Source organism: Phoca vitulina, unplaced genomic scaffold, assembly GCF_004348235.1.
Source record: "Phoca vitulina isolate PV1807 unplaced genomic scaffold, GSC_HSeal_1.0 scaffold7, whole genome shotgun sequence".
Taxonomy (NCBI): Eukaryota; Metazoa; Chordata; class Mammalia; order Carnivora; family Phocidae; genus Phoca; species Phoca vitulina.
Window position 1 is genome coordinate 8,719,483 of NW_022589710.1, and position 24,877 is coordinate 8,744,359.

The window sequence follows — 24,877 nt, forward strand, 5'->3', positions numbered from 1 at the left end:
TAGAGTTCACTCTTAGTTTTATACATTCTATGGGTTTGGATAAATGTGTAATGACATATCCATATTATAATAACATACAGAGTATTTTCACTGTCCTAAAAATTCTCTGTGTTCTGCCTGTTCATCTCTCCCCCACTCTCCCTTCCTCTACCCCAGGCAGCAGCTCTCTTTTTTATTCTCCATCTTTTTGCCTTTCCATGGTATCATATAGTTGGAATCACAGAGTATGTAGGCTTTCCAGATTGGCTTCTTTCACTTAGTAATATGCATTTTAAGATTCTTCCATGTCTTTTCATGGCTTGATAACTTACTTCTTTTGGGCACTTAGTAACATTCCATGTTTGGATGTGCTACAGTTTGTTTATCCATACACCTAGTGAAGGACATCTGGGTTGCTTCCAACTTTTGGCAATTATGAATTAAAATGCTATGAACATAGTCTGCAGATTGTTGTGTGGATGTAAGTTTTCAACTCCTTTGGGTAAATAACAAGGAATACAATTGCTGGATGGTATGGTAAGAATGTGTTTTGTAAGAAACTGCCAAACTGTCTTCCAAAGTGTCTACCATTTTGCATTCTCACCAACAGTGAATGAGAGTTCCTGTTTTTCCACATTCTTGCTAGCAGTTGAGTTTGTTAGTGTTATTTTAATAGGTATGTAGTGGTATCTTACTGTTTTAATTTGCAGTTTTCTAGTAACATGCTATGTAGAACATATTTTCATACTCTTATTTGCCACCAGTATATCTTCCTTTATGGTGTCTGTTAAGGTCTTTGGCCTGTTTTGTAATGGAGTTGTTTTCTTACTGAGTTTCAAGCATTCTGTGTATATTTTGAATAACAGTCCTTTATCAGATATGTCTTTTGTAAATATTTTCTCCCAGTCTGACTTGTCTTCTAATTCTCAAAATACTGTTTTTCACAGAACAGAAATTTTTAGTTTTGATCAAGTCCAGTTTATCAATATTTCCTTCATGGATTATATCTTCAGTGTTGCATCTAAAAAGGCATCACCATACCCAAGGTTATCTCGGTTTTCTACTGCTATCTTCTACTCATTTTATAGTTCTGTTTTATATTTGAGTCATTTAGTTTTTAGATTTATATTCCATTTTGAGTTCATTTTTGTCAAGGGTGTAAGGTTTATATCTAGATTGTTTTTTTTTTAATGCAGATACATAGCTTTTCACCATTTGTTGAAAAGATTATCTTGTATTTATTGCCTTTGCTCCTTGGTTAAAGATTAGTTGACTTTAAAGGTGTCTGTTACTAGGTTCTCTATTCTGTTCCCTTGATCTGTTTCCCTATGTTTTCCTTAATACCACATCGTCTTGTTTACTGTAGCTCTATAGTAAATCTTAAAGTTGGGTAAGTGTCAGTCCTCCAGCTTTGTTCTTCTCTCCGAATATTGTATTTGCTTTGAGTCTTGGCCTCTCTGTATAAAATTTAGAATCAGTTTGTTGATATTTATAATAAAATTATTTGCTGAGAATTTGATGGGATTGCATTGAATCTGTAAGTCAAGTTGGGAAGAACTGACAATGTTGACAATATAGTGTCTTCCTATCTGTGAACATGGAATATCTCTTCACTTAGTTCTTTGATTTGAGTTCTATTCATCAGTTTGTGGTTTTCCTCATGCAGATCTTATACATGTTTGTTGAATTTATACTTAAGTATTTCATTTTGGGGAGTGTTAATGTAAATGGTATTATGTTTTTAATTTCAAATTCCACTTGTTCACTGGTATATAAGGAAAGTAACTGACTTTCATATGTTAACCTTGTATCCTGCAACCTTGCTATAATCACTTATTAGTTCCAGATTTTTCACCTATTGATTTTCTACATAGATGATTGTGTGATTTGTTAAAAAAAAAAAAAGATTTTCTTCCTAATCTTTATGCTTTTGATTTCCTTTTCTTTATTGCTTTGGCAAGGATTTATAGTATACTGTCAAAAGGCATGGTTAGAGGGGACATCCTTGCCTTGTACCTGATTCAAGTTTCTTACTGTGAAGTATGTTTGCTGTAGGTTTTTTTTTATAGTCTTTATCATATTAAGGAAGTTCCCCTCTATTCCTAGTTTGCTGAGAGTTTTTATCATAAATGAGTGTTGGATTTTGTCAGATGCTTTTTATGCATATTGGTATGATTGTGTAATTTTTCTTTAGTCTAATGATTCAATGGATTGTTTAATTGGTTTTTGGATATTGGACTAGCCTTTCATACCTCGGATAAATCCCACTTGGTCGTAGTATATCATCTCTTTTAAACATTTTTTTTTATTCAATTTGCTAATACTTTGTTGAGGATTTTTGCATCTGTGTTCATAATAGATACTGGTCTGCACTTTTATTTTCTTACAATATTTTTGTCTGGATTTATAAGCTTTTACCATATGAAAAATTGCACTATACTCAGCTTGAGATTGATGGACATGTTACTGCATCCATTGTTTCAAGACTCAAAATAACTGGCCTGTTGAACTGCATACTGCTTCATATCAGGGACAGTGTATTTTATGTCTTTTATCACATGCATATTCTAATACACAGCACATAGTAGGTGTTGTATTAAGGAATATTAAATCCTGCTTCAAATCAAAACACATCATAGTACGTCTCCATATGTTCATATCTTTTCTGCATTTGTGAATAAGTACACTTTTAATTAATTTCAATAAGATATAGCTGCCTCATTTAGTGTTCATCTCATTTATGCATATAATCTGTTACACATTTTGTTTTAGGCTTGGGACATCACATCTAAGAGAATGACTCCTAGATCTCTTTCTCACACCCCAGTGTTTTCCTTTATTCCTGACTGCCTATTGAACTTTTCTATTTGGATGTGGTATCTTGGGATTTAAGATTAAAATTCAGTTCATTTTCCCCCAAGCCACTTCTCTTGATTTCCTTTTTTCTGATAGTGCCAGTTTCTTTTTCCCAGTTATCTGGGCAAAGGTATTTCATTAATCTGACTCCTCTTTCACCCTTTGTGCCCGCACACCATTAATTGCTCAGCCTTACCCTTTCTTAGTAGTATTTTTCTTCTGTCTGTTTTCCAGTGTCACTACCATATCAAGATCTCTTTTTTTTTAATCACATTTACACTGTTACTGCTTGTAATCCAGTTGTCTCCCTACCCCCAAATGTGTCTTCTACTTAAAAATATTGAGTGCTTAGAAGGAAAAAAATAAATAAATTCCATAGCCTAGGAATTAAGGCTTTTAAAACCTAACTAATTTTGGGGGCGCCTGGGTGGTTCACTCGTTAAGCGTCTGCCTTCGGCTCAGGTCATGATCCCGGGGTCCTGGGATCGAGCCCCGCATCGGGCTCCCTGCTCAGCCGGGAGCCTGCTTCTCCCTCTCCCACTCCCCCTGCTTGTGTTCCCTCTCTCACTGTGTCTCTCTCTGTCAAATAAATAAAAAAACCTTTAAAAAAAAAAAATCTATTTGGTTGCAAGAAACCAAATGCAAAAGATACGCTTAATTGAAAGGAAAATTATCTCTGGAAGCCAAGAGATTCTGTCCCCAGTGGACTAGAATCCAGGTAGTAGTATCTGTTTTTCTGTGTCCTTTTCTCTCTAGACTTACCTTGTCTATTTACACATCCTATATTTTCATGTCTTAGTTTGAATTACATGCTGAGCCTAACCAGATATCTTTGAGTCCCCAATTCCAAATTCTCAGAGAATCTGATGAGTATAACATAGCATACTGTACTGACCAGTTTGTTGATTTAGCATTTCCAAATAATCAAATTTAATTTTTTAAATAACTGATTAATATAGAATGTTTTATTTTGTCTAAATGCATATTGCATTGTGCAGTTTTCTTGAAATATGATTTTGCCTTAATACTACTACTTATGGTACCATGTACCTCCCCATGGTTTTTACCTTTCTGTCAAGCAATAAGAATGTATTTTAAAGATTTTACTTATTTATTTTAGAGAGAAAGAGCGTGTGTAAGTGGGGGAAGGGGCAGAGGGAGAGAGACAATCTCAAGCAAACTCTGTGCTGAGTGTGGAGCCCACTTCAGGGCTTGATCTCATGATCCTGATGAGATCATGACCTGAGCCGAAACCAAGAGTCCAGACACTAAACCAGCTGAGCCACCCACGTGCCCCAATAATGCATTTTTAATTGTGTAACATCTACCTTGAGTAAGTTTATATACTACCACCAATTTTGATTTTTTTCCCCACATGAGCTTTTGAATTTTTTTTTTGAGGTAAAAATCACATAACATATAACTTAACCACTTTAAAGTGTACAATTCAGTAGCATTTAGTGTATTCATAATGTGTAAACCTCACCTCTAATTAATTCCAAAATATTTATCTCTCCAAAGGAAATCCTGTACCCATGACGCAGGCAGTCACTCCTCACATACCACATTTTGTCTGTCCATTCATCCAGTGATGGCTATATGGGTTATTTACATTTTGTGTCTCTTGTGAATAGTGCTTTTATGAAGATTTATATACAAGTATTTCCTTGAAAAGCTCCTGGCATGGAGCCCAATGCGGGCCTGGATCTCACAACCCTGACATCATGACCTGAGCCCAAATCAAAAGCTGGACCCTCAACCTACTGAGTCCCACAGGCACCCCTTGGCCATTATTTCTTCAAATATTTTCCTTCCGTCTAGGAAAGCCCTTGTGCATATGTTGGTAAACTTGATGGTGCCCCAGAAATCTCTTAGGTTTTGTCCATTTTTCTTCATTCTCTCAAAATAGATAATCTCAACCCACCAGTCTTTAAGTTCACTATTTATTCTACCTGCAGATAAAATCTGCTCTTAAACCTCTCTAGTGAATTTTTTTAGGATTGATTGATTTGTGAGAGCACACATGTGCGTGCAGGGAGGGGCAATGGAGAGAATCTTCAAGCAGACTCCCTGCTGATCAGGACTCAGTGCCATGACCCATGAGATCACGACCTGAGCCAAAACCAAGAGTGAGACGCTCAACTGACTGAGTCACCCAGGCGCCCCTCTGTAGTGAATTTTTCATTTTCTTTATTCTAATTTTGAGATCCAGAATTTCTCTTTAGTTCTTTTTGTAATTTTTATCTATTTATTGATACTCACTATTTGTTGTGATTGTTCTCCTGGTTCCTTTCAGTTCTTTGTTAATGCATTTTTCTAAACAGTTGATTTAAAGTTTTTGTGTGATGCAAAGACTGGGTTTCCTCATGAACAGTTTCTGTTTATTTCTCTTGTTTCTTGGGTGTACTATATTGTTTATTTCTATGTCTCTTAAAATGTTGTTGAAAACATATTTTGGGGTTTTGAATATTGTGGTATCTCTGGAAATCAGATTCTCCTCCTCAGCAGGATTTCTGTTGTTGTTTATTGGCTATGTTTGCTGGTTTGGTGACTTTCCTAAAATACTGTTGTAAAGTGTGTATTTTTTGTCATTTGTGGCCACTGACGTATGTACTCCATTAGATTAGTGGTTAGCTAGTGTTTTGACAGTTTGTTTAAATGCCTGAAAGTCGTTGGAAAAAATCCTTTCCAAGTGTTTGCAGATTTTATTGGGGCATTCTTTCAACACTTACCCAAGCCATTTATAACTCTGCCTGAGCCTTCACTTCCAGCTTGAGCAGAGCCTGTGGTCAGCCTAGAGATGAAAGTTTCTCATCTTGTCAGGCATTTTCTGAGGATGTATCTAGCCCTGGGCATGCATGTGGACTTCTTGATTCCCCAGTATTATGTAGGAGCTTTTTAAAAGCTGTAATTCTGCCACTGTCTCCCATGCCAGCATCTTCCATCACAGGCTTTCCCTCCCATTGCTTGTCCTGACTGTTGTCTCCTGCTCCAAATTGCTACAGCCAATACTTGTGCCTTTAAATGCCAGTGAAACTACCTCACCCCTGGGGACACTTCAAGTTGAGTGAAACACAAGCAAGCCCTTGTGCTGTTCATCTGGGAGACAGGTGAAAACTTATCACCACATTTCTTTGAGAATAAGATCTCTGTTGCTCCCTCTGGCACTTGCACTCTTTGCCCAGAGCACAGGCTGCATCATTATGGTCGTTGCCAATCTGAAGTGTAGGGGTATGGGGTAGATGGACAGTTAGAAGCTGCTTTCTTCACCAAGCCTTTTAGTGGTTGTGATGATTTTTTTTTTTTTTTTTACTAGATTTCAGAGTTCTGCAAAAATTGATTCTGACACTTCTTGACAGCTCATTAGTTGCTTTTCTGGGGGAACCAAGCCCTGAAATTCCCATCTCCATCTCTTACTGATGCCATTCCCCATGGACATATTTTTCTAATTTATGGGTTATCTACATACCTTACTTTGTAATCTCTTTAATGATTTAGGATTATTTCAACCTGAAGGTGTACAGAAACAGTCTGTGAAACTTTGTTTTATATCCTGTATTAGCAATTCAGATAGACCATTTTCAGATACCAAGAACTTTGTACAGCACAAGGGTTAGGTACTTTTCTAATAAAAGAAAAAAAGAGGATACTTGGTTAAAAGTTATCATTCAAAATTTCTAAACTTTTATATTTAGTTTTGGAATTTTGGAATAGATTTCTAATGCCTTTATTGTTTGAAGGCCCACAATAGATATTTCGGGTGATTTAAGTCCAAGTGAAACTTTGATAATTCACATCTAGATAAGTGAGTTAGGGGTGTTTTTTGTTTATTTATTGTACATCATTTAGTTATTAGTGAATGGAAGGCAAGATTTTTAGCATGTATGATTAAGTACCTTAAAATTTTTATTTAGCGAGAAATATTAAATGCTTATCACTATGTTGGTGGTTGTCAACCTCAGCATTATTGACATTTTGGGCCATTTAACTCTATGAGAGGGGCAGTCTAGGATATAATTTAATTTAGGTGCATTGCATTTAGTGTTCTTTTAGTCTTTTAAAACCCCTTTAATTCAAAAGAGTTTTTGAAATTATCATCAGACCTTTAGCCACTAGTTTTAGTCTTCATTGATTTTTTTTTTTTAATTTTTTAAAAAGATTTTATTTATTTGAGAGAGAGAGAAAGCATGAGAAGGGAGAGGGTCAGAGGGAGAAGCAGACTCCCTGCCGAGCCGGGAGCCTGATGCGGGACTTGATCCTGGGACTCCGGGATCATGACCTGAGCCGAACGAAGGCAGCCGCTTAACCAACTGAGCCACCAAGTCACCCTTCATTGCTTTTTTAAATTTCTCCTGTGGTTATTGGTTGACATTTCACTATACAAATGAACTACTCTTTCTTCCTCAATTTGAGTTTGTGTGATGTTTCCTCATTATTAGATTGGAATTACATTTTTTTGTTAGAAATACCACCAGGGTGATATGTCTTTTTAAGTACGTCATATCTGTTGAGACAAAATGTCAGTTTGCCCCAATATAGGTGTTATTAATTTTGATTATTTGGTGCTATATCTACCAGACTTCATCACTAAAGTTAAAACTTTAATTTATTAACTTTTTGTTTATATTGATATGGATTCATTCATCCTTAATATAGTCAGTGGGTTATAATCCATTAATGTTTTTATATATTTTGATATTCAGATCATTGTAACTTAGTCTCCTTCATGGCTTCTGTGTCCTTTTAAGATATGTCCCCATAATTCTTTAAGTACTTTTTCAGTTTTCTGGCACAAGATGTACCAGGCTTGGCTTATACTTTTTCTGATTGAACTTTGGCATCAGCCTTTGCTCCAGATTGCTCTGGTTTGTTTTGGTAAAGAATGGTATTTAGAAACCAATATTGGGGCTGTTTATGGACCATCTTAGCAGAAAAGGCTAGGAAAGCTCAGAAATATATGTCTGTATGGATCTGTACTTACTTCTATAGCAGTCTATTAAAAATCATGAATTTTTGCTGTTAACTTTCAATTTCAGTCTAACGCCACAGCGTACATTTAATTCTATTTCCTCTTATTAGTAATTTCCTTCTCCAACAGTGGGAATCCTTGCTCCTTTTATTCTCCGCATATTTACTAATTTGCTCAAGTCTGGAATGTGCAAAAGTCTACATTACACCCTAGATTTGAAACCTATTAAGTAGAGTTCAGTAAGTGGCTCCCAGTTTGTTTGTTTTTTTAATTTTTAAGGTCCAGTTACATAGAGTGAAGTGCACCAAACTTAAGGGTACACTTAGATTGAGTTGAGACAAATGCATACCCCTGTTTCATCCACATACCTGTCAAGAGACAGAACATTTTCATCATCCTTTATGTCTCTTCCCAAATTAGTTTTCCAACCACCCAAGATAACCTCTTCTGATTACCCCATCCCCCACTTATAGGTAAGTACTACCTGTTTTAGAACTTGATATAAATGGAATCATACAAAATAAATTACTTTGTGACTGGTTTCTTTCATTCATTATAGAATAATTCTTGTTGACTATGTCAGTAAAATTTTATAACATTTAAAAATACAACTTTAGCCCATGAAACTTTGTCATTGGATTTTTGCTCCCTTTTATGTTCATAGATTTCTGAATATTAACTTTTCCTCCAGCATGAGATAAACTTCATTCTTTCCTGTTGTGTATTCTTTGTAAAGACTAAAGAGATGCCTGGGTGGCTCAGTCAGGTAAGCGTCTGCCTTCGGCTCAGGTCATGTTCCCAGAGTCCTGGGATCAAGCCCCATGTTTGGCTCCCTGCTCAGCGGGGAGCCTGCCTCTCCCTCTCTCTCTCCTACTCCCCCTGCTTGTGATCTCTTGCTCTCTCTGTCAAATAAATAAATAAAATCTTAAAAAAAAGACTAAAGTAATTCTAATAACTAGGTAGGAAAGTAGAAGGAATTAATAATACATTGTCCCGTGCAAAAGCTGTGACATTGGTCAAGGAATGTTTGAAATAATCTACTTTTTCATTGATTATTTGTTCTGGGGTTTTTTTGTTGTTGTTGCGGTATTGGTGGTTGTTGTTACTCCTGTAACAAGAGTACAATAAGAGTACAATGCCTTATCAAATTGAGTTTCTTTTAGAAGTGCTTTGAGGAACTTCCTATTGAACATAGAGAATAGCTATAGACTTTTGGCCAGTGACATATAAATGTTAGATCTTTTGTTATTGTCTACAAGTCCCTGGGGCTTTTCTTTTTTCTTTCTTTTTTTTTTTCTCCTCCAGTATAATTTCTTTATGTTGTTTAGACTCTGTAATTTCTATTGATTTATCTTCAAGGTCTGGTTCTGTTATTTCTTAGTTCTAAAATTTCCAGTTCTTACTGTATTTCTGGTTTTTTGCTGAAACTTTCTATTTTTTGTTCCTGGTGTATTTATAATTGCTTGTTGAAATATTTTATGATAGCTGCTTTAAAATCCTTGTCAGATCATTCCACAACTGACACCTTTGTATTGGTGTCTGTTAATTGTCTTTTCTTATTCATGTTGAGATTTTCTTCATTTGTGGTATGATGAATGATTTTAGCCTATTATTGTATCCCAGGCATTTTGGGTATTATGCTATGAGATTTTGGATCTTCTGTTTTACTAGGCCTCTTCTGACACTGCACAAGCAGGGAAGGAGAGCTGCTTCATTACTTCAAGTTGGGGAGGGAAGTCCAGATGCCCTACTTGGTCTCCATAGGGTTCTACTGACACTGCCATGGTGGGGAGGGTAGTTTCCCTCTTTCGTCAGGATCTAGTCTCCATTTACCTCTAGTGACATTCCAGGGAGGAGAAGGGGTGCCTTTCTTACTGCTGGGCAGAAGTGGAATTCTAATCTCCCTACTTGGTCACAACTGATATATGTGAGGAGTGGGTTTCATGGTCTTTGGCTAGAGGAGGGCAGTTATAATAAAAAATGTTTTGTTTTACTTTCTTTTTTTGTTTGTTTTTTGTTTGTTTTGTTTTGCTTTCTAAGGCCACACCTTTCACTAGAGAAAGCAGGTTTTTCTTGTTGTGGTTGGTTTTCTGTTACTTTTTCTTTTTTGCCTGTGCTTAGTGAGTGGTATTTCTGGGTTGCAGGCTTCTGTTGCCCAATCCAGTATATATGAGGCAAAAAGAAAACCCAGAGAACTCACTGTCCTATTGTTCTTCAAGTTCCAGGGTCCTTAGATAGCTCACTTTCTCTCCACCAGTCTTTTGACTTTCTATATATTATGCTCAGGAATTTTAGCTGTATTTGGTGGGAGAAATAGGGAGAAACTTGTCTTCTCATTTTGCATGGAACCTGGGTGTCCTAAATGGTTAAACAGAAAAAGTAGTCCATTGAGAATTTAAAAAGAAATGCTCAAAAAAATTAAATTCTTAACAGTTTACCACCATGTTTTTGTAAGTCACTAAGATGTACATAAACTTAAATATATTTTTTGTTGTAGATAAGTATGTATGTATAAAAGCTTGTATATTTCTTTTTTCTTTTAGGATTATGTACTGAAGGACTCTACCGTGTTAGTGGGAACAAAACTGATCAAGACAATATTCAGAAGCAGTTTGATCAAGGTATGGCATATAAAATAAAATCATTTTAAAATTATTTTCCTTATTGATATTTCATGGTGGGAAGATTGATTTTCTAAGGATATGGGATTTTGAAGGGAAAGAGTTTTGAAACAGGATTAGAAGATGTGATAGAATAAATACCACAGTCAGGAAATAGAAAAGCTATAAATCCATTGTCAGAATTAGAAAAGCAATAATAAATTGACTGATGACATACCAGCATCTTTGTATAGCAGAGATAGTACTTATTTAAAGATGCAATTAAAATTTTATTTCATGCTGTAGGGCCAACTAACCATTAGGAATAAAAACAAAACAGTTCCCTACTCAAAGTAAATTCTGTAAGAAATCAAAGTTTTAAATACGAAAAATGAAGACTGAGCATTATGGAGAAAAAGGAGTGAATATTTTTATAATCTTAGAGTATGGAAAGGCCTAAATTTGATACGAAACCTAGAAAGCATACACAAGATAATAAATTGGACTACCTAAAAATGTAAAAATTCTGTGTGAGATAGTGGATAAAACAAAATCAGGAGACAAACTATAAACTTGAGGAAGTTATGGAATATTATCTAAGCTAGATAAGCAGTTCACATCAGAAGAAAGTGACCAAGTTTATGAAAATATGCTCTGTCTCTATGATTTGTAGATACAAATATTAAAGCAAAAAGATTTGGTTTTTATGTGTTTATTATCAGTGAAAAAGATTGTTGATAGAGTATAGACAAGCAGGTATGTTGCCTTTTGAGAGGCAATTCATGTATATCTATTAAAATTCAGGTATCTTTGCTAGAGAAATTCCACTTACAAATATTTATGTTACAAAAGTCTTAGTGTAAGCTTACGAAGATATACTTGAAAGGGTAGTCATTGCAGCATTGTCTGAAATTTTTTAAAAAGGAGGAGAGGGCCTACCCCTGTGCTTATAAGCAGAATACTAGATAACCATGTAAAATAATGTAGATTTGTGTGTGTTGAAATGGTAAAATGTCAGTTGTTGAGTGGTGTGTGTGTTTTCCTTGCTTTAAAAGTATATTGTATATATAGTACTTAATTTTTTAAAAATATTTTGTTGGATAAACTGGAACTTTATAATACCAGATTTGTGCAATTTCCCTTAAAATAATGAAGGAACGGGTAGTGGTCAATACTAGGGCCTCTTTAATTAGACTGCCTGGTTTTATTTTCTGGTTCTGCCACTTACTGTCTTTGTGCCATAGGGAAGTTAATTTTTCTTAATCCTAACTTTTTCATATTTAGAATGGGAGTGATTAGAGGAACTGTGATGAATAATGAGATAATGAAGAGTTTTCTGTATGACCATATTAAATATTCTTCAGATAGCTATTGTTACAAGGAATGTAGCCTAAGAAAATAAGCTTTAGTATATAAAAGTGTTTATCATAGTATCTTTAATGTTTTTAAATGAAATCCAAATGTTCAGTAATAAAATATTATGTATATTGTTAAATCTGGGGGAATATTTTGTGGTCATTAAAACTATCTAGGGCAAAAGGTTAATAATGGGTTAAGGATATATGTAGGTTCTTAGTACTATTCTTTCAGCTTTTCAGTTATATTACAATTAAATGTTATCTAGCACACAGAAAAGTTTTTAAAAAGTTGCTTGTGAAATTTTAATGATCTTAGGTAATGCCTTAAAAATGAAATCCAGTATAAAATGTATTTATGATTTGTCTGATTTATTTTTTTAATAAGTGGAAAAGGGCTGAAAGGAAATATGCTAAAATAAAGTATAAACAGTGATTGTCTCTAGGTATGGGGTAATTTTTTTCTCTTGTTGGTCTGTGTTTGTACATTTTCCATCAAAAGTATCCATTGTACTTGTAAAAGGAAAATATTGATTCTTTTAATAGCAAATTAACCTTATGATACATCTTTAGTATTTTCCATTCTTTTTTTAGCCAGAATTTCACTGATAAGTGTTGAAATTAAAAGTATTTCATATAAAAAATTAAGCATAAATTAGAAGGTGTAACTCAGATTTGTGTGCTTAAGTCCTGTCTTTTGTCTGTTTTCTTATTGCCTTTTTAAATAGCTTATATAAACAAAATATTTTAAAAGATAGATGTTAGTGAAAACTAATGTTCTTCAGCATACTAATAAGCCTAACAGCATTTTTTGTTGTAATAGAAGATGCTTCTTGCTTGGTTCTCTCTTTCCTTATGTCAGGCAAACTTAAATTAAAACAGTGGGGGAGGGATGTATCAGCTTGTAAAGAAACATGGCTGATGAGAAGATTCTAAAAATTTGGATCTACAAGTACCTGTTTAGCTTACTTCTCTTACAATAAATCAGAATTTTATTTTATAAATTTAAATTTAAATTTTTGTCTTGTAGATCATAATATCAGTCTAGTATCAATGGAAGTAACAGTAAATGCTGTAGCTGGAGCTCTTAAAGCTTTCTTTGCAGATCTGCCAGACCCTTTAATTCCATATTCTCTTCATCCAGAGTTATTGGAAGCAGCAAGTAAGTTATAAGCCTCCTTTTTTGGAGAGGGATGATGATGGTGGGTTTTATATGTTGATTGCTATGTGTTAAAATCAGTCTCGCACTAGAACATGTAGCTAATAAAAATTTAGCTTATAAGACTCTTTCTTAAACGTATTTTCCTCCAAATAAACAAAATCAGAATCTCGGGAGTGTTCCCCAGGAATACTTAGTTTTAGCTGGTCTCTCAAGTGACTCAGTGCTTCTAGAAGTTTGAAGATCACTGTACTAGAAATTTGAGATTTGCATTTTTGATTCAAACTCAAAGGCTTTTTAAGAAAATTAAATGAACTCGTCAAATGAATGTATCTGTAATGTATTTCCGTAAAATATTAACCTGTGTATGGTATTAAACGTGTATTTAAATTTTTTAAAGTCAAATTAACTTTGGCCTCGTGTCTTCAGTCATTTTTTGAAAAAGGAAGGAAAATAGGTACTTACTCAGTATTTTTTTTTTTTTTTCACTGTCTCCGAGTCACTTAGACCTCTGATTAGCTTTATTTGCAGAAAGGCTGTTGTAATAGGTGATAATGTATTTAGCAGGTTCTTTAGAATATTTTGTTTTTGTTTACCTATCCTAATGTGCTTCAAAAAGATTGTTCATTGTCTTTTACAATAAGCAAACCAGGAAGCTTTATCGAATATTTTTAAGTGTATGAATTTTAACAGATTTCTCTCTAATTTTACAGAAATCCCAGATAAAACAGAACGTCTTCATGCATTGAAAGAAATTGTTAAGAAATTTCATCCTGTAAACTATGATGTATTTAGATATGTAATAACACATCTAAACAGGTATTTTTATTTTTTGTTTTTGCAAATGCACTATAAATTTCATTCAAACTTCAGACTTGATAAATTCTGAGAGAAAAGGAGGCAAACTAATTTAAACATACAGTTCAATTTTGGTTCTATTTTTTCCGGATTTTTAAAATAGATATTTCATCAACTTGTTTAAAGAAAGGTGTTGTATGACTTTTTTAGTACATTTAATGATTACATGAATAGTATAATAGGTACATCTCCCCTGTTTTTTATTACTGTTATTCTTTAATAGTTCTCTTCTGTAGAATCTTGGAATTTTAGGTATGAAATAACTCTTAAATAATTAACCAAATCAACCTATTTGAAGTTGGAAAAATTGAGGTTTAAAGAGGGAAATTATATGCTCAGTGTCACATAATAAGTGACACATCTTATAAGTAGAACCTAAGTCTTATTAAGATGTTTCATTTGCTTTTTGTATCACACTGTGTTACTTTTGTATATCTTGCCTGTTTTGTTTGGATATAGCCCACACAGTGAAATTTTTATCAGAAACTTAAATTCATCTTATTATCTACACTGTTAACCTGAAATGCAGGACATTAATCCTGTATTAAAAGCCCTAAGTATGTTAAGCTTGAAGTTTATTCTTTTTTCTAAAATGATACTACTCACAATGCCATTTCTTAAGTGAAAGTATTGTATAATAGCTTAAAGCTCAGACTGTTGAGTCAAACAGGCTTGGTTTTGAAACATTTTTATTCTGTGACTGTAGGCAGATTACTTACCTTGCTTAAGTCTTCATTTTCTCAACTATAAAAAATGAGAAAAATAACACCTCACAAAGTTGTTCTTGGGACTAAACAATTATTAGTATTTGTGCTTATTTTTTCAAAAGTCTATTCATAATATTTTTTAGTGACACTTTAATGAACTGAAGTTTGGGGGTTTTTTTAACTACACCAATGCTAAAACCTAAGTATATTTCAGTTTGTACCTCTTTTTTTTTTTTTTTTTTTTAAAGATTTTATTTATTTATTTGAGACAGAGAGAATGAGAGAGAGAGAGAGAGAGAGCACATGAGAGGGGGGAGGGTCAGAGGGAGAAGCAGGCTCCCTGCCGAGCAGGGAGCCCGATGCGGGACTCGATCCAGGGACTCCAGGATCATGACCTGAGCCGAAGGCAGTCGCTCAACCAACTGAGCCACCCAGGCGCCCCTTCAGTTTGTACCTCTTAAAAGAGAATATTAACCAATGTTTAAAGTTTTATTTTTGCACTCAATGTAGTATAAAATTATATTAACATTTCTAGTAACCGTTCTCTGAAGTCTCCCTCCTTGAGAAAATACCAGCATACTAGTATTAACATATAATTAGTGGAATATCATCTTTTGAAAATTACCATACAAGTGGTTTTTGATATGATAACAGATGTGTACATGGTACTACCAGAACTTACCCAATATGGAGTGTAAGGATGGTTTGTGAACATACTATTGTCTGGCCAGATTAAAGTGCTGAAGTAAGAATTGTACTTCATTTAAAAGAATAGGGAAAAAAGACAAAAGGAAAAGCATGTTCAAAGAAACACAGTGCTAGCCCACAATCAGTATTATTTTAGACACTTTCGTGCTTGGCTTCAGTAATACAGCCACGCAACAAAAGCATATATGATGGGTTGAGGAATAGCCGAGGACTTCGTGATTCCAGTAGAGAGAAGGATAGACAGGGTTAAGAGGTAAGGTCAGAAAGGGAAGAGAGACAGTGCGAGGTCATATAGGACAGTATTAACACAGAGTGTAGGCTTAACTAGCTTTAATCCTCAAAATGTTTTACTGATAAGGAAGTTGCTTTATGGGTGTATGTCACTAAGCACATTGTTTGTTGACTTCAACTGACATTTATGGGGATGTGGGGAATGAGACTTTGTCTCAATGAAAATAGCATTGCATGCCAGTTACTCTTAATGGTAGATGGGCCACTGGAGAGTAGAGCAGAGAAATAACATCATCAGACTTAAATTTTAAAAGGACTGTAGTAGGACTCTGTAGTAAGTATAGACTGTAATGGGAACTCTGTGTGCCAGATATTCTTACAAATGCTAGGGACATAGCACGTGAATAAAGGAGTCACTCATTTCATGGAACTTAAATTCTAGTATAGGAAATAAATGACAAATAAATATATAATGGATGATTGACAAATTGCAAAAACTAATCCATAGAGTTACTCTTTTGTTATATTCTCTTTCACCTTCCATATTCAGTGAGTAACTGTCAAATCCATTTTTTCTCCTCATTAATTTTCCTTTTTGTTCCTCTGCCACGGCTTTAGTTTAGCCATTATCATTTCTCATTTAGGTAACTCTAGTTTCTTCGTAATTAAGCTCTCTCCATGCCAGTTTTCCTCTTGATCCTCCTTTGATTGATGTCAGATTGATCTTTCTATAAATATATCTTTCTGATTGAATAACATCCTATATCCTAAAGAAAAAACTGTTTAAGTGGTCTGGTTCTAACTTCTTCAGTTATACCTTCTTTCCATTTCCCCCAAGCACACATCAGGTAACTGTATTAAACTAATAGCACTTAACCAAAAGTATCAATTTGTGCCTGTCTGTCATTACATCTTAATGTGACTGCCTCAGTTCTCAAAATGCAGTCCTCAAACCAGCAGCAGCAGCATCACCTCAGAACTTGTTAGGAATGCAAATTATCAGGTCCCACCCCAGACGTAATTATCAGTCTGTGTTTTAACAAGCCCTCCAGGAGGTTCTGATATACACTGAAGTTGAGAACCATTGTTTTGACTGAATTACCCTTCCTTCCTACCGTTTTACCAAATGCCCATCACTTTTTTTTTTTTTTTTAAGATTTATTTATTTGAAAGAGAGAGAATGAGCGAGAGAGAGCACATGAGAGGGGGGAGGGTCAGAGGGAGAAACAGACTCCCCGCCGAGCAAGGAGCCCGATGCGGGACTCGATCCCGAGACTCCAGGATCACGACCCGAGCCGAAGGCAGTCGCTCAACCACCCGAGCCACCCAGGTGCCCCCAAATGCCCATTACTCTTAACTCATACATCAAACATTACCTCTTCAAAGAAGCCTTCCCTGGCCACCCTCATCTCTTATTTGGAACCTTTCTTTTACAATTTTTGACCCAGCAATTAGACCTGATGCCCATACTCTCATGTCTTTCAACTTTAAGGTTTTTTTCTTTTCTCAGAATCTATACTTGCCTACTGCATAGAAACACCTGACTAGGCCCACTATATTTTAACAGAAGGTTAATTTTATTCTAAATATTCTAATTTTGACTCTTAACAGATAGTAATAACTTTTACCATAGAACACATATATTTAAGGCACATATTTTACCTCAGATGAGCAATTCCTATGGTTGGGGAGAGGAGATTCTTTGGTTTATATTTAAAATATTTTGATGTGCAAATTTAATTATGAGATTTTCCCACTACCTTGCATACTGGGCTGTTTCTTTATGTGTGGAATAAGAGGGTCAGCTAGGATTCTTTCTCAATAATTTTGAGTTATAATTCAAGATTTGCCTCTTAGGTTTCTTGTTTCTTACAGATAATGATAGAAGTGCTTGCTCACATATTTAAAGAACTAGATGTAAATCTGTTAATAACATATGATCGATCATTTGTAAATTATTATTAAATCCTAAGAATTTTAAGGTGGAATGTGTTTCTGTGAACTTTTATCTTTCAAATTAAATTTGTAGCAAGGTACAAATACTTAATGATTGAAAAAATTATTTTTTGCAGTAATAGAAACTAATTTTTTTGTAAGTTGAAAAGCCTCTTGGTTGGGGCATTATGATAGAGTAATTTTTCTAAAGTTTGGTTTTTCCAAGGTTCAAAGAGATGGCATACCATAGTTGTCTCTTCCTCTCTCATAATAGTCAAGGAATTTGTATATGCAATTAGAATTTTCTGTTTCTGTTACCAGAAACTCATTAAAATTTGTCACGTGTTCTCTTTACTCTGAGAAAAAGGTGTGTTTTTTTTTTCCCACACAAATTAAGGAGGCTTCTCTAAGTAAATTATAAAACCACTGGGTACAACAATTTTTTTTTTTTAAAGACTATTCTTTGGTTCTCAGAAGAAATGGATTTTACTGCTGTCTCCTGTTACTGGAATGTAGTTGAACATCTTAGAATGTATAAGAAGAAAAATGTTTTAAATTTGAAGTTAAGATAAAAGGTTTTAAAACTAAATCATCTGAGATCTAGGATACTTAAATTGTCATGAATTTTGATTGGTTTCTAACTGTTTTTTCCTATCATAATTTCAGGGTTAGTCAGCAAAATAAAATCAACCTAATGACAGCAGACAACTTATCCATCTGTTTTTGGCCAACCTTGATGAGACCCGATTTTGAAAATCGAGAGTTTCTGTCTACCACTAAGATCCATCAATCTGTTGTTGAAACGTTCATTCAGCAGTGTCAGTTTTTCTTTTATAATGGAGAAATTGTAGAAACTGTGAACACTGTGGCTCCTCCACCACCTTCAAACCCAGGACAGTTGGTGGAACCAATGGTACCGCTTCAGTTGCCACCACCCTTGCAACCTCAGCTGATTCAACCACAGTTACAGACAGATCCTCTTGGTATTATATAAGTAGGAATTGATTGCAGACAGCCTGAAATTGACAAAAAGCAAATCTAAGCATGCATGTTTCAGGGTTCAGTAGTATACTTGATTTTTCTTACAGGTAATTCACATTCCGAATGATGAAACATTTTCTCTTTGAACTATATGGTGTTCCTTACTCACTTACATTACAAATCTAAGACCATGTGATAAGCATGACTGGAGAGGTTTAATTTTTATAAACAAAAATAGCTATAAAATGCAAAGCTGCTGTTGCATGCAACCTTATTGCAATCAGTATATCATTCCTGTGGCATTTTCTGTCACATTATATTGTGAATAAAATTTTTCTATAGAAATTAAATGATTTAAAAACTCACATATATGAAACATTTAATGCTTTTCAGCCTGCTTTATGGCTGATTTTGTTATTTGATGTGCTAATTTGGGCAACTTAATTTACATTTTAGCAATCTGTGTAGATAACTAAAAGCCCAGTTAAGTATTTTATAATTTCAGGCTACTTATGCCATGCTTGGGATGTTGTTTGAAAGAAAGAAAAATACACTTAACATATTTCTGCACCTTCATCTTCTAAGTAAACCTGTGGATGATTTGATGAGGGGTAAATGAACATATTTCTTGTACACGCATACCAAGGACATACTTGTGGCTAAAGTGAGTTCATAATGTTGTGCAAAGGATAGTTGTCACCAACTCATTTCTTTATGGTCCATAATGAAATAAACATCTTGTATACTGTTAATTCTGTAAACAGATGCATGTTCAAAAGATCTATGATGGTCTTGTAATCTTAATCTAATATATTTTAGATATTTTAATTTTTTCCCTCTTGGGAAATACATTTAGTATAGTGTAGAAAATACTTCATGACATTTTCATATAAGGTTATATAACTTTTCATACATAAACATGAAATTTGTTGTAGAAAATTCTTTAAACCAAACATTTTAATCTAGGACTTCAATTTAATCTGTTCCTTGAATCTATTTTTATGTGGCCCTTAAAAACATATCCAAAAATCCATTGCTAATATAGCAATAAAAATACTTTGGGTACTGACAGCCTCTTTGGAGTGTGTGTATATAAAATTGCAAACTTGTATTCATATTCTTTTCTGTGATATGTTGTACTAAAATCAAAATGCTTTTGCACCATTTTTTAAAACAGTTTTTTCTTTTGACGTTGGTACCAGATTTGCTGTAAATGACTGCTGCTTTGGGGGTTAAACATTTGGTTAGTGAAGATACAACCAGAACACTAAATTATGGATAAAAATTTCAGAATAGGTGGCATAGGTAAATATTTTTAGGCTTCATTCAAAATTCGTTTATTATCAAACCATGCCATTTTTTTCTGGAAAGAAAAAAAATGGTGTGTTTTTCATTGTTAGGTTACATTTTTCTGTAGGAAGAGGAAATTCTTTGGTCAATGTTGTAATCCTCATTCATACTGCAATTTTAAGGTTGTCTTACGTGTATTATAGTAAATAGATGATTTTGAGATTCGAGGCTCCTAAGAGTTTGATTTGCTCATTTTTCCCTAAAATAAATACTGTCTTTCCCAGCTGTTATGTCCTAGGTATTGTACTTCTAATTTTAACTTCAGAGTCAAGATGTCAACATGAACCAGGCTGCTGTTGAAGTACATGTATATTATAAATTATCTTACTTGTGTTATACTCTTATGTGTTATTATCTTTTCTAAGAAAACAAAGTCCCTATTATTCCTATTGCAAAGCACACAGGAATTAAGAAAGTACAGTAATTTTTAAAAAGAAAAATCCGGTAAATGTAGTATTCTTAACTTGTTCTATATTACTTAATAACCTATTGTCTATATAGCTTTAATTTATAGCTGTCAGTTTAACATTGGCATGTCTGGCAAAGAAAATTAAACTTTAAGAGTTTTATAAACTGTTTCTAGGTTGCTAAAGAATTTATTTTTCTACTATATATGGTATAGACAAAGCTCAAAACTATGTACAGGAAAAAAGCCTGACTATTTCTTCTGGAAGTAGGCTGAAAAGAGAATTTTCAGAACTGTTCTTGTCTTCAGTTCATTCGGTCATGACTTTGCTATTGTAATATGTGAATCCCAGTTTATTTAAGCTATTCTCTTTTATACTATGTTAATTTAACTTTCATGTACATTTAGTACCATTTTGTTTAGCATTTACCATTTTCCACATTAACTACCTTACACCTTCCCCAAAACTTACCTCCACTTTTCTATGCATTCTATAATTGATTTGAAAACCTTTGTAGGGCTCATTTAAAATTCTACATTTGGTTCAATTAACCTGTAGGTTACAGTTAATTGAAAATTAAAGTACAGTTTAAAGCTCAGTCTGTTACACTGAATTGATTGCGTTTGTTTTTGCCAAGGGTTTAGATATGTTTTTAATTACTAGAAAAATAATTCTAAGAACAGAATAATATAATTAAACTTTTTCTCTGGTAAGTTACTGGAAGGTTTCACTGTTTAGGGACATATTATATAATGAGACTTAAAGGATGAAAAGAATATTAGATAGTCTCATAATTATGGGTAAATATTAAGGCATTATATTTTACAATTTTAAATAAAATTCCATCTACACACATGTTGCCATTGTTTCATTTAAGCTTCAGTGCTTATAGTTATTACAATATTGTACTTAACAGTGTCTAGATTAGCAATATAAAGAAGCATAGTGGTACTCCTTTTCAAATTTTTAGTAGATTTATTGGAAGACAAATTCTATTCAACAGACACTAGGATACACAATTTTAGAACAAAATTCTAGGCATAATACATTTCCATTTGAAATAGTATTTGTTTAGTAGTGCTTTTTCCCCCCTAAAATTTACGCTGTATATACTGTAGGTAACAGCAATCTAACTTAGCCAAAAAGCATCTTTTATTTTCCATACTGTGTGTAAATAATGTAGACCTTTTTTTTTGAGGTACTGGAATTTAATTTCTAATAGCTCTTAGATATAAACAAAAGGGAACAATTGGAATAAGAATTTAGGCCTTAGCTTCCATGGTGATTTTTAGTTTTTTATACAGTAATGTGATGCTATTTGTCAACTGGATATAAATATATATATATAATTTTAAAAAGTCAGAAGTGCTTTGTTTCTTTGTTTATAATTAATGTAATTTTGTGCTTCACCCACAGGATGCTGCAGTAAATTAAATATCAGTGAAGCTTCTGTATAAAGAATGCTATGAATAAAACATTAAGAAGCTATGTAATTTTAAGTTATAGTTGCCTCTAATTTTACCATTTCATTGGTAAAAGCCTTTTTTCTTGGCGTAAAATAAGAAAATAAAAATAAATTTGTCAATATGATGAAAGTTTTATTAGGGAACTATATTATTGAGCTTTTACTATACCATGAGAGGAGATCCAAAATTCGTTTTGGATGCATACATACTGGTGGAGATTCAGTTTTTAAATGTTCAGGAAAAGATGGATTGCTCAGATTTCTGACTCAGCTGTTACCTGAACCTGAATTTTGAGCTGTGGTTAGACATTCTTTTGAGCCCCTGGAAAGATTTTGAAGCCTATTCTAGTTTATTAGAGCTGCTGACATTGAAGAATATACTTTTGTTTTCTCTTCATGGATTATGAATATTAAGCCCAGCTTTATGGATGTATGTTCTCAGAATCTATGGATCTGGTAAAGTTTGTTTGACTTTAATCTTTTTGTTTATCTTGAATTCAGTTATTTTAATTAATTTTTAGTTTGAACAATTTCTGATTTGTTTCAGTGCTTTATAGGTCTTAATTTTTTATTGTATTTGAACTCTTGGAATTCTCAGCAGCCTTTTCAATTTATCAAACATCTGGAAATAAAATTTTCCAAGATGTAATAGGAGAAGGAATTACTCTTCAAAATTGATTTCTTATGGTAACATCTGTGTATAGTTGAGCAAACTGTACAAGCATTAATAGCTGATGCCCAGTATCCAGCCATTAGATAGCCAGGTACCATGATCTTTTTAAAGTAGTTAAAATCTAATTAATGAACTTTGGACAAAACCTTAACTTCAGTTGAACCTTGTCATCATCCTATCAGCGTGATTCCATTTATCCCCCCCACTCCATATTTTATTTCTTTGTGGGTAGGTGGGTCTAGGTGGGGGGAATCCACAGTTATCACTAAATCTTAAAGTATTCAAAATCTTTCAGGCAATAGGAATGATTTTGAAAAGCTAATCAATGATAGTCAAAGTTAAGATTTCGGTCATTACTAAGTTTAATGTATAAAATTATAAAAATGCAGTGCTAGCAGTTTAGGTTTAGTCATTTTACAAATAGTCTAAGACCTGCAATATACACACTGAGTAGTTGTCATGGAATTTGTGGGAAGAACATTTGTGTATTCCCACAGTGTAGATTTTCTATTCAATTTTATTTGCCTCACATGGTAAAAATGATGAACAACTTAATAATGGCTCTCCTGTTCTGAAAGTTTGCCTAATTTTTAGTTAAGATTCTATTAGTGTTGTGACCTATTTTTTCAGATTTATTTCTATTCTGTATTAAATCTTACTCCAATACAAGTGATGCAGGCTTAACAATTGACCTATTTATTCATTGCTTCACTAAATCATCCAAGTTACTTGTAATTAGGTATCTACTCACAAGATCATTTTCTTGTGACCTTGAACTGAATCTTTTGTCCTAATCATTTAATATGTTTTAGGTACTTGCCAGTTTTTAAAAGATCTTACCCATTTTAAATTTGGAGCTCTGGATTTTCTTTCCCTTTTCTCTAGATTTTTGGTGTTTCATTTTATCCAAATAAATGTCTTTGTAGTTGTTCAGTGACGCCACCTTATATTTATTACTCTAGAATGATAAGTAAAATTAGAAGCATTCCATACTATCCTTGCTGTTGTTATTAGCATAGGACCTAGGTTATTTTAAATGTGCAGGTGAAAAGATTTTAAAAACAAAAACCCAAGTTATCTGAAAGAACATAACCTTTGGATACCCTCTCAAATTTACTTCTTGGAAATTTCATTTTCAGCTTTTTCATCTTTGTTGGTGCTCAAAGGTACAGTTGCTAAATGTTTTTGGTTTATAGAGAGAAAGCATTACCAGTGATGCCTTTTTCAAATACAAACTAAAATGCTTTATCCAATTCTTTACAAAATGCCGGTTGTGGGGCACCAGTCTGGATCAGTCGGTGAAGCATGGGACTCGATCTTAGGGTTGTGAGTTCAAGCCCCACATTGGGTGTAGAAATTACTTAATAAAATCTTAAAAAAAAAAAAAACGGCAGTTGTAAATTACTTAAAATCCATTTAAATAATTATTTTCATGGTGTAGATCAAGGTGAGCGAACTTTTTCTGTCAAAGGACAGATGGTAGATATCTTACCATATGATCTCAATTCTATTGTTGTAGTGCAAAAAGAGCCATAAACAATATAGAAATAAATGAACATGACTGTGTTCCAGTAAAACTGTGTCTACAGAAAAGGTGCAGCTGACCAGATGATCCCTGGCATAGATTGTTAGTAAAATTCAATCTTCCAAGTTTCCAATTATGTGAAATAATTGCGATAGATTAACTCCAAATAATATAGGTCGAAGTAATATTTTACAGAGGGTGGTGATAATTGTCCTCTGTTTTAGCACCCTTTATTCCCAAAGGGTATTACCTTTTTTAGTTGTAATAAAGTAAATGAGCTATGTGGAATAGTTCTTTAAAAGATCATAAGTTATTAAAACATTACATCCAGTGTGTAAGACTGGTGATATAATTGTATATATCAGAATTGAATTACTTTCACAGCTTTGCTGCCTTTTTTTTTTGAGACCGAGAGCATGAGCAGGGGAGGGGCAGAGGGAGAGAGAATTCCAAGCGGGCTCCATACCCAGTGCAGAGCCCGATGCAAGGCTCAGTCCCATGACTCAGATCATGAGCCGAAACCAAGAGTTAAGGGGGAAAAGACATTTTAAACGGACGCGATCATGAGCCGAAACCAAGAGTTAAGGGGGAAAAGACATTTTAAGCGGACGCTTAAGCGACTGAACCACCCAGGCATGCCCCCCCGCCTTCTATTCTTAAAGATGACTTGAAGTAATATATTTTTTAAAAATTTAGAGAGCGAGAGCAGGGAGAGTGGCAGAGGGAGAGGAAGAGAATCTCAAGCAGACTCCCCGCTGAGCACAACCACAGGGCTCAATCCCATAACCCTGAGATCATGACCTGAACTGAAATCAAGAGCTGGATGCCTAACCAACTGAGCACCCAGGTGCCCCTTAGAGTAATATTTTTAGTGGTGGTCATTGCATCTCTACAAACTATACATTAATCGTGAGCATACTTAAGTAAATTTTGACATTACTGAAATGATTAATATTTTTACTAACCCTAAAATACCAAAATCATGTCTATAATAGATCTGGAAGTATGCGACCACTATTTAATGGATACTCCCTTCAAAATGTAAGTTTCTGCTTCTGAAATCTTTTTGGCTGTTTTTAGTCTATTTAAGTGCCATCTGAGGTGTATAGGCAGCAAATC

At 34.0% G+C, this 24,877-nt stretch overlaps 1 protein-coding gene across 9 annotated transcripts in view; it reads left to right on the plus strand.

Moving 5' to 3' along the window:
- ARHGAP5 (Rho GTPase activating protein 5) overlaps positions 1 to 22,205 on the plus strand; it is a 111,259-nt gene extending 89,054 nt beyond the window's left edge. For all 9 annotated transcript variants that reach the window (XM_032404906.1, XM_032404911.1, XM_032404907.1 and 6 more), the window contains 4 exons: positions 10,348 to 10,425; positions 12,790 to 12,921; positions 13,632 to 13,737; positions 18,024 to 22,205. In XM_032404906.1, coding sequence (XP_032260797.1) covers positions 10,348 to 10,425; positions 12,790 to 12,921; positions 13,632 to 13,737; positions 18,024 to 18,351 — 644 coding nt within the window. In that variant the 3' untranslated portion in view covers positions 18,352 to 22,205. The remainder of the gene's footprint in view (positions 1 to 10,347; positions 10,426 to 12,789; positions 12,922 to 13,631; positions 13,738 to 18,023) is intronic.
- The last annotated feature ends 2,672 nt before the right edge of the window (positions 22,206 to 24,877 follow it).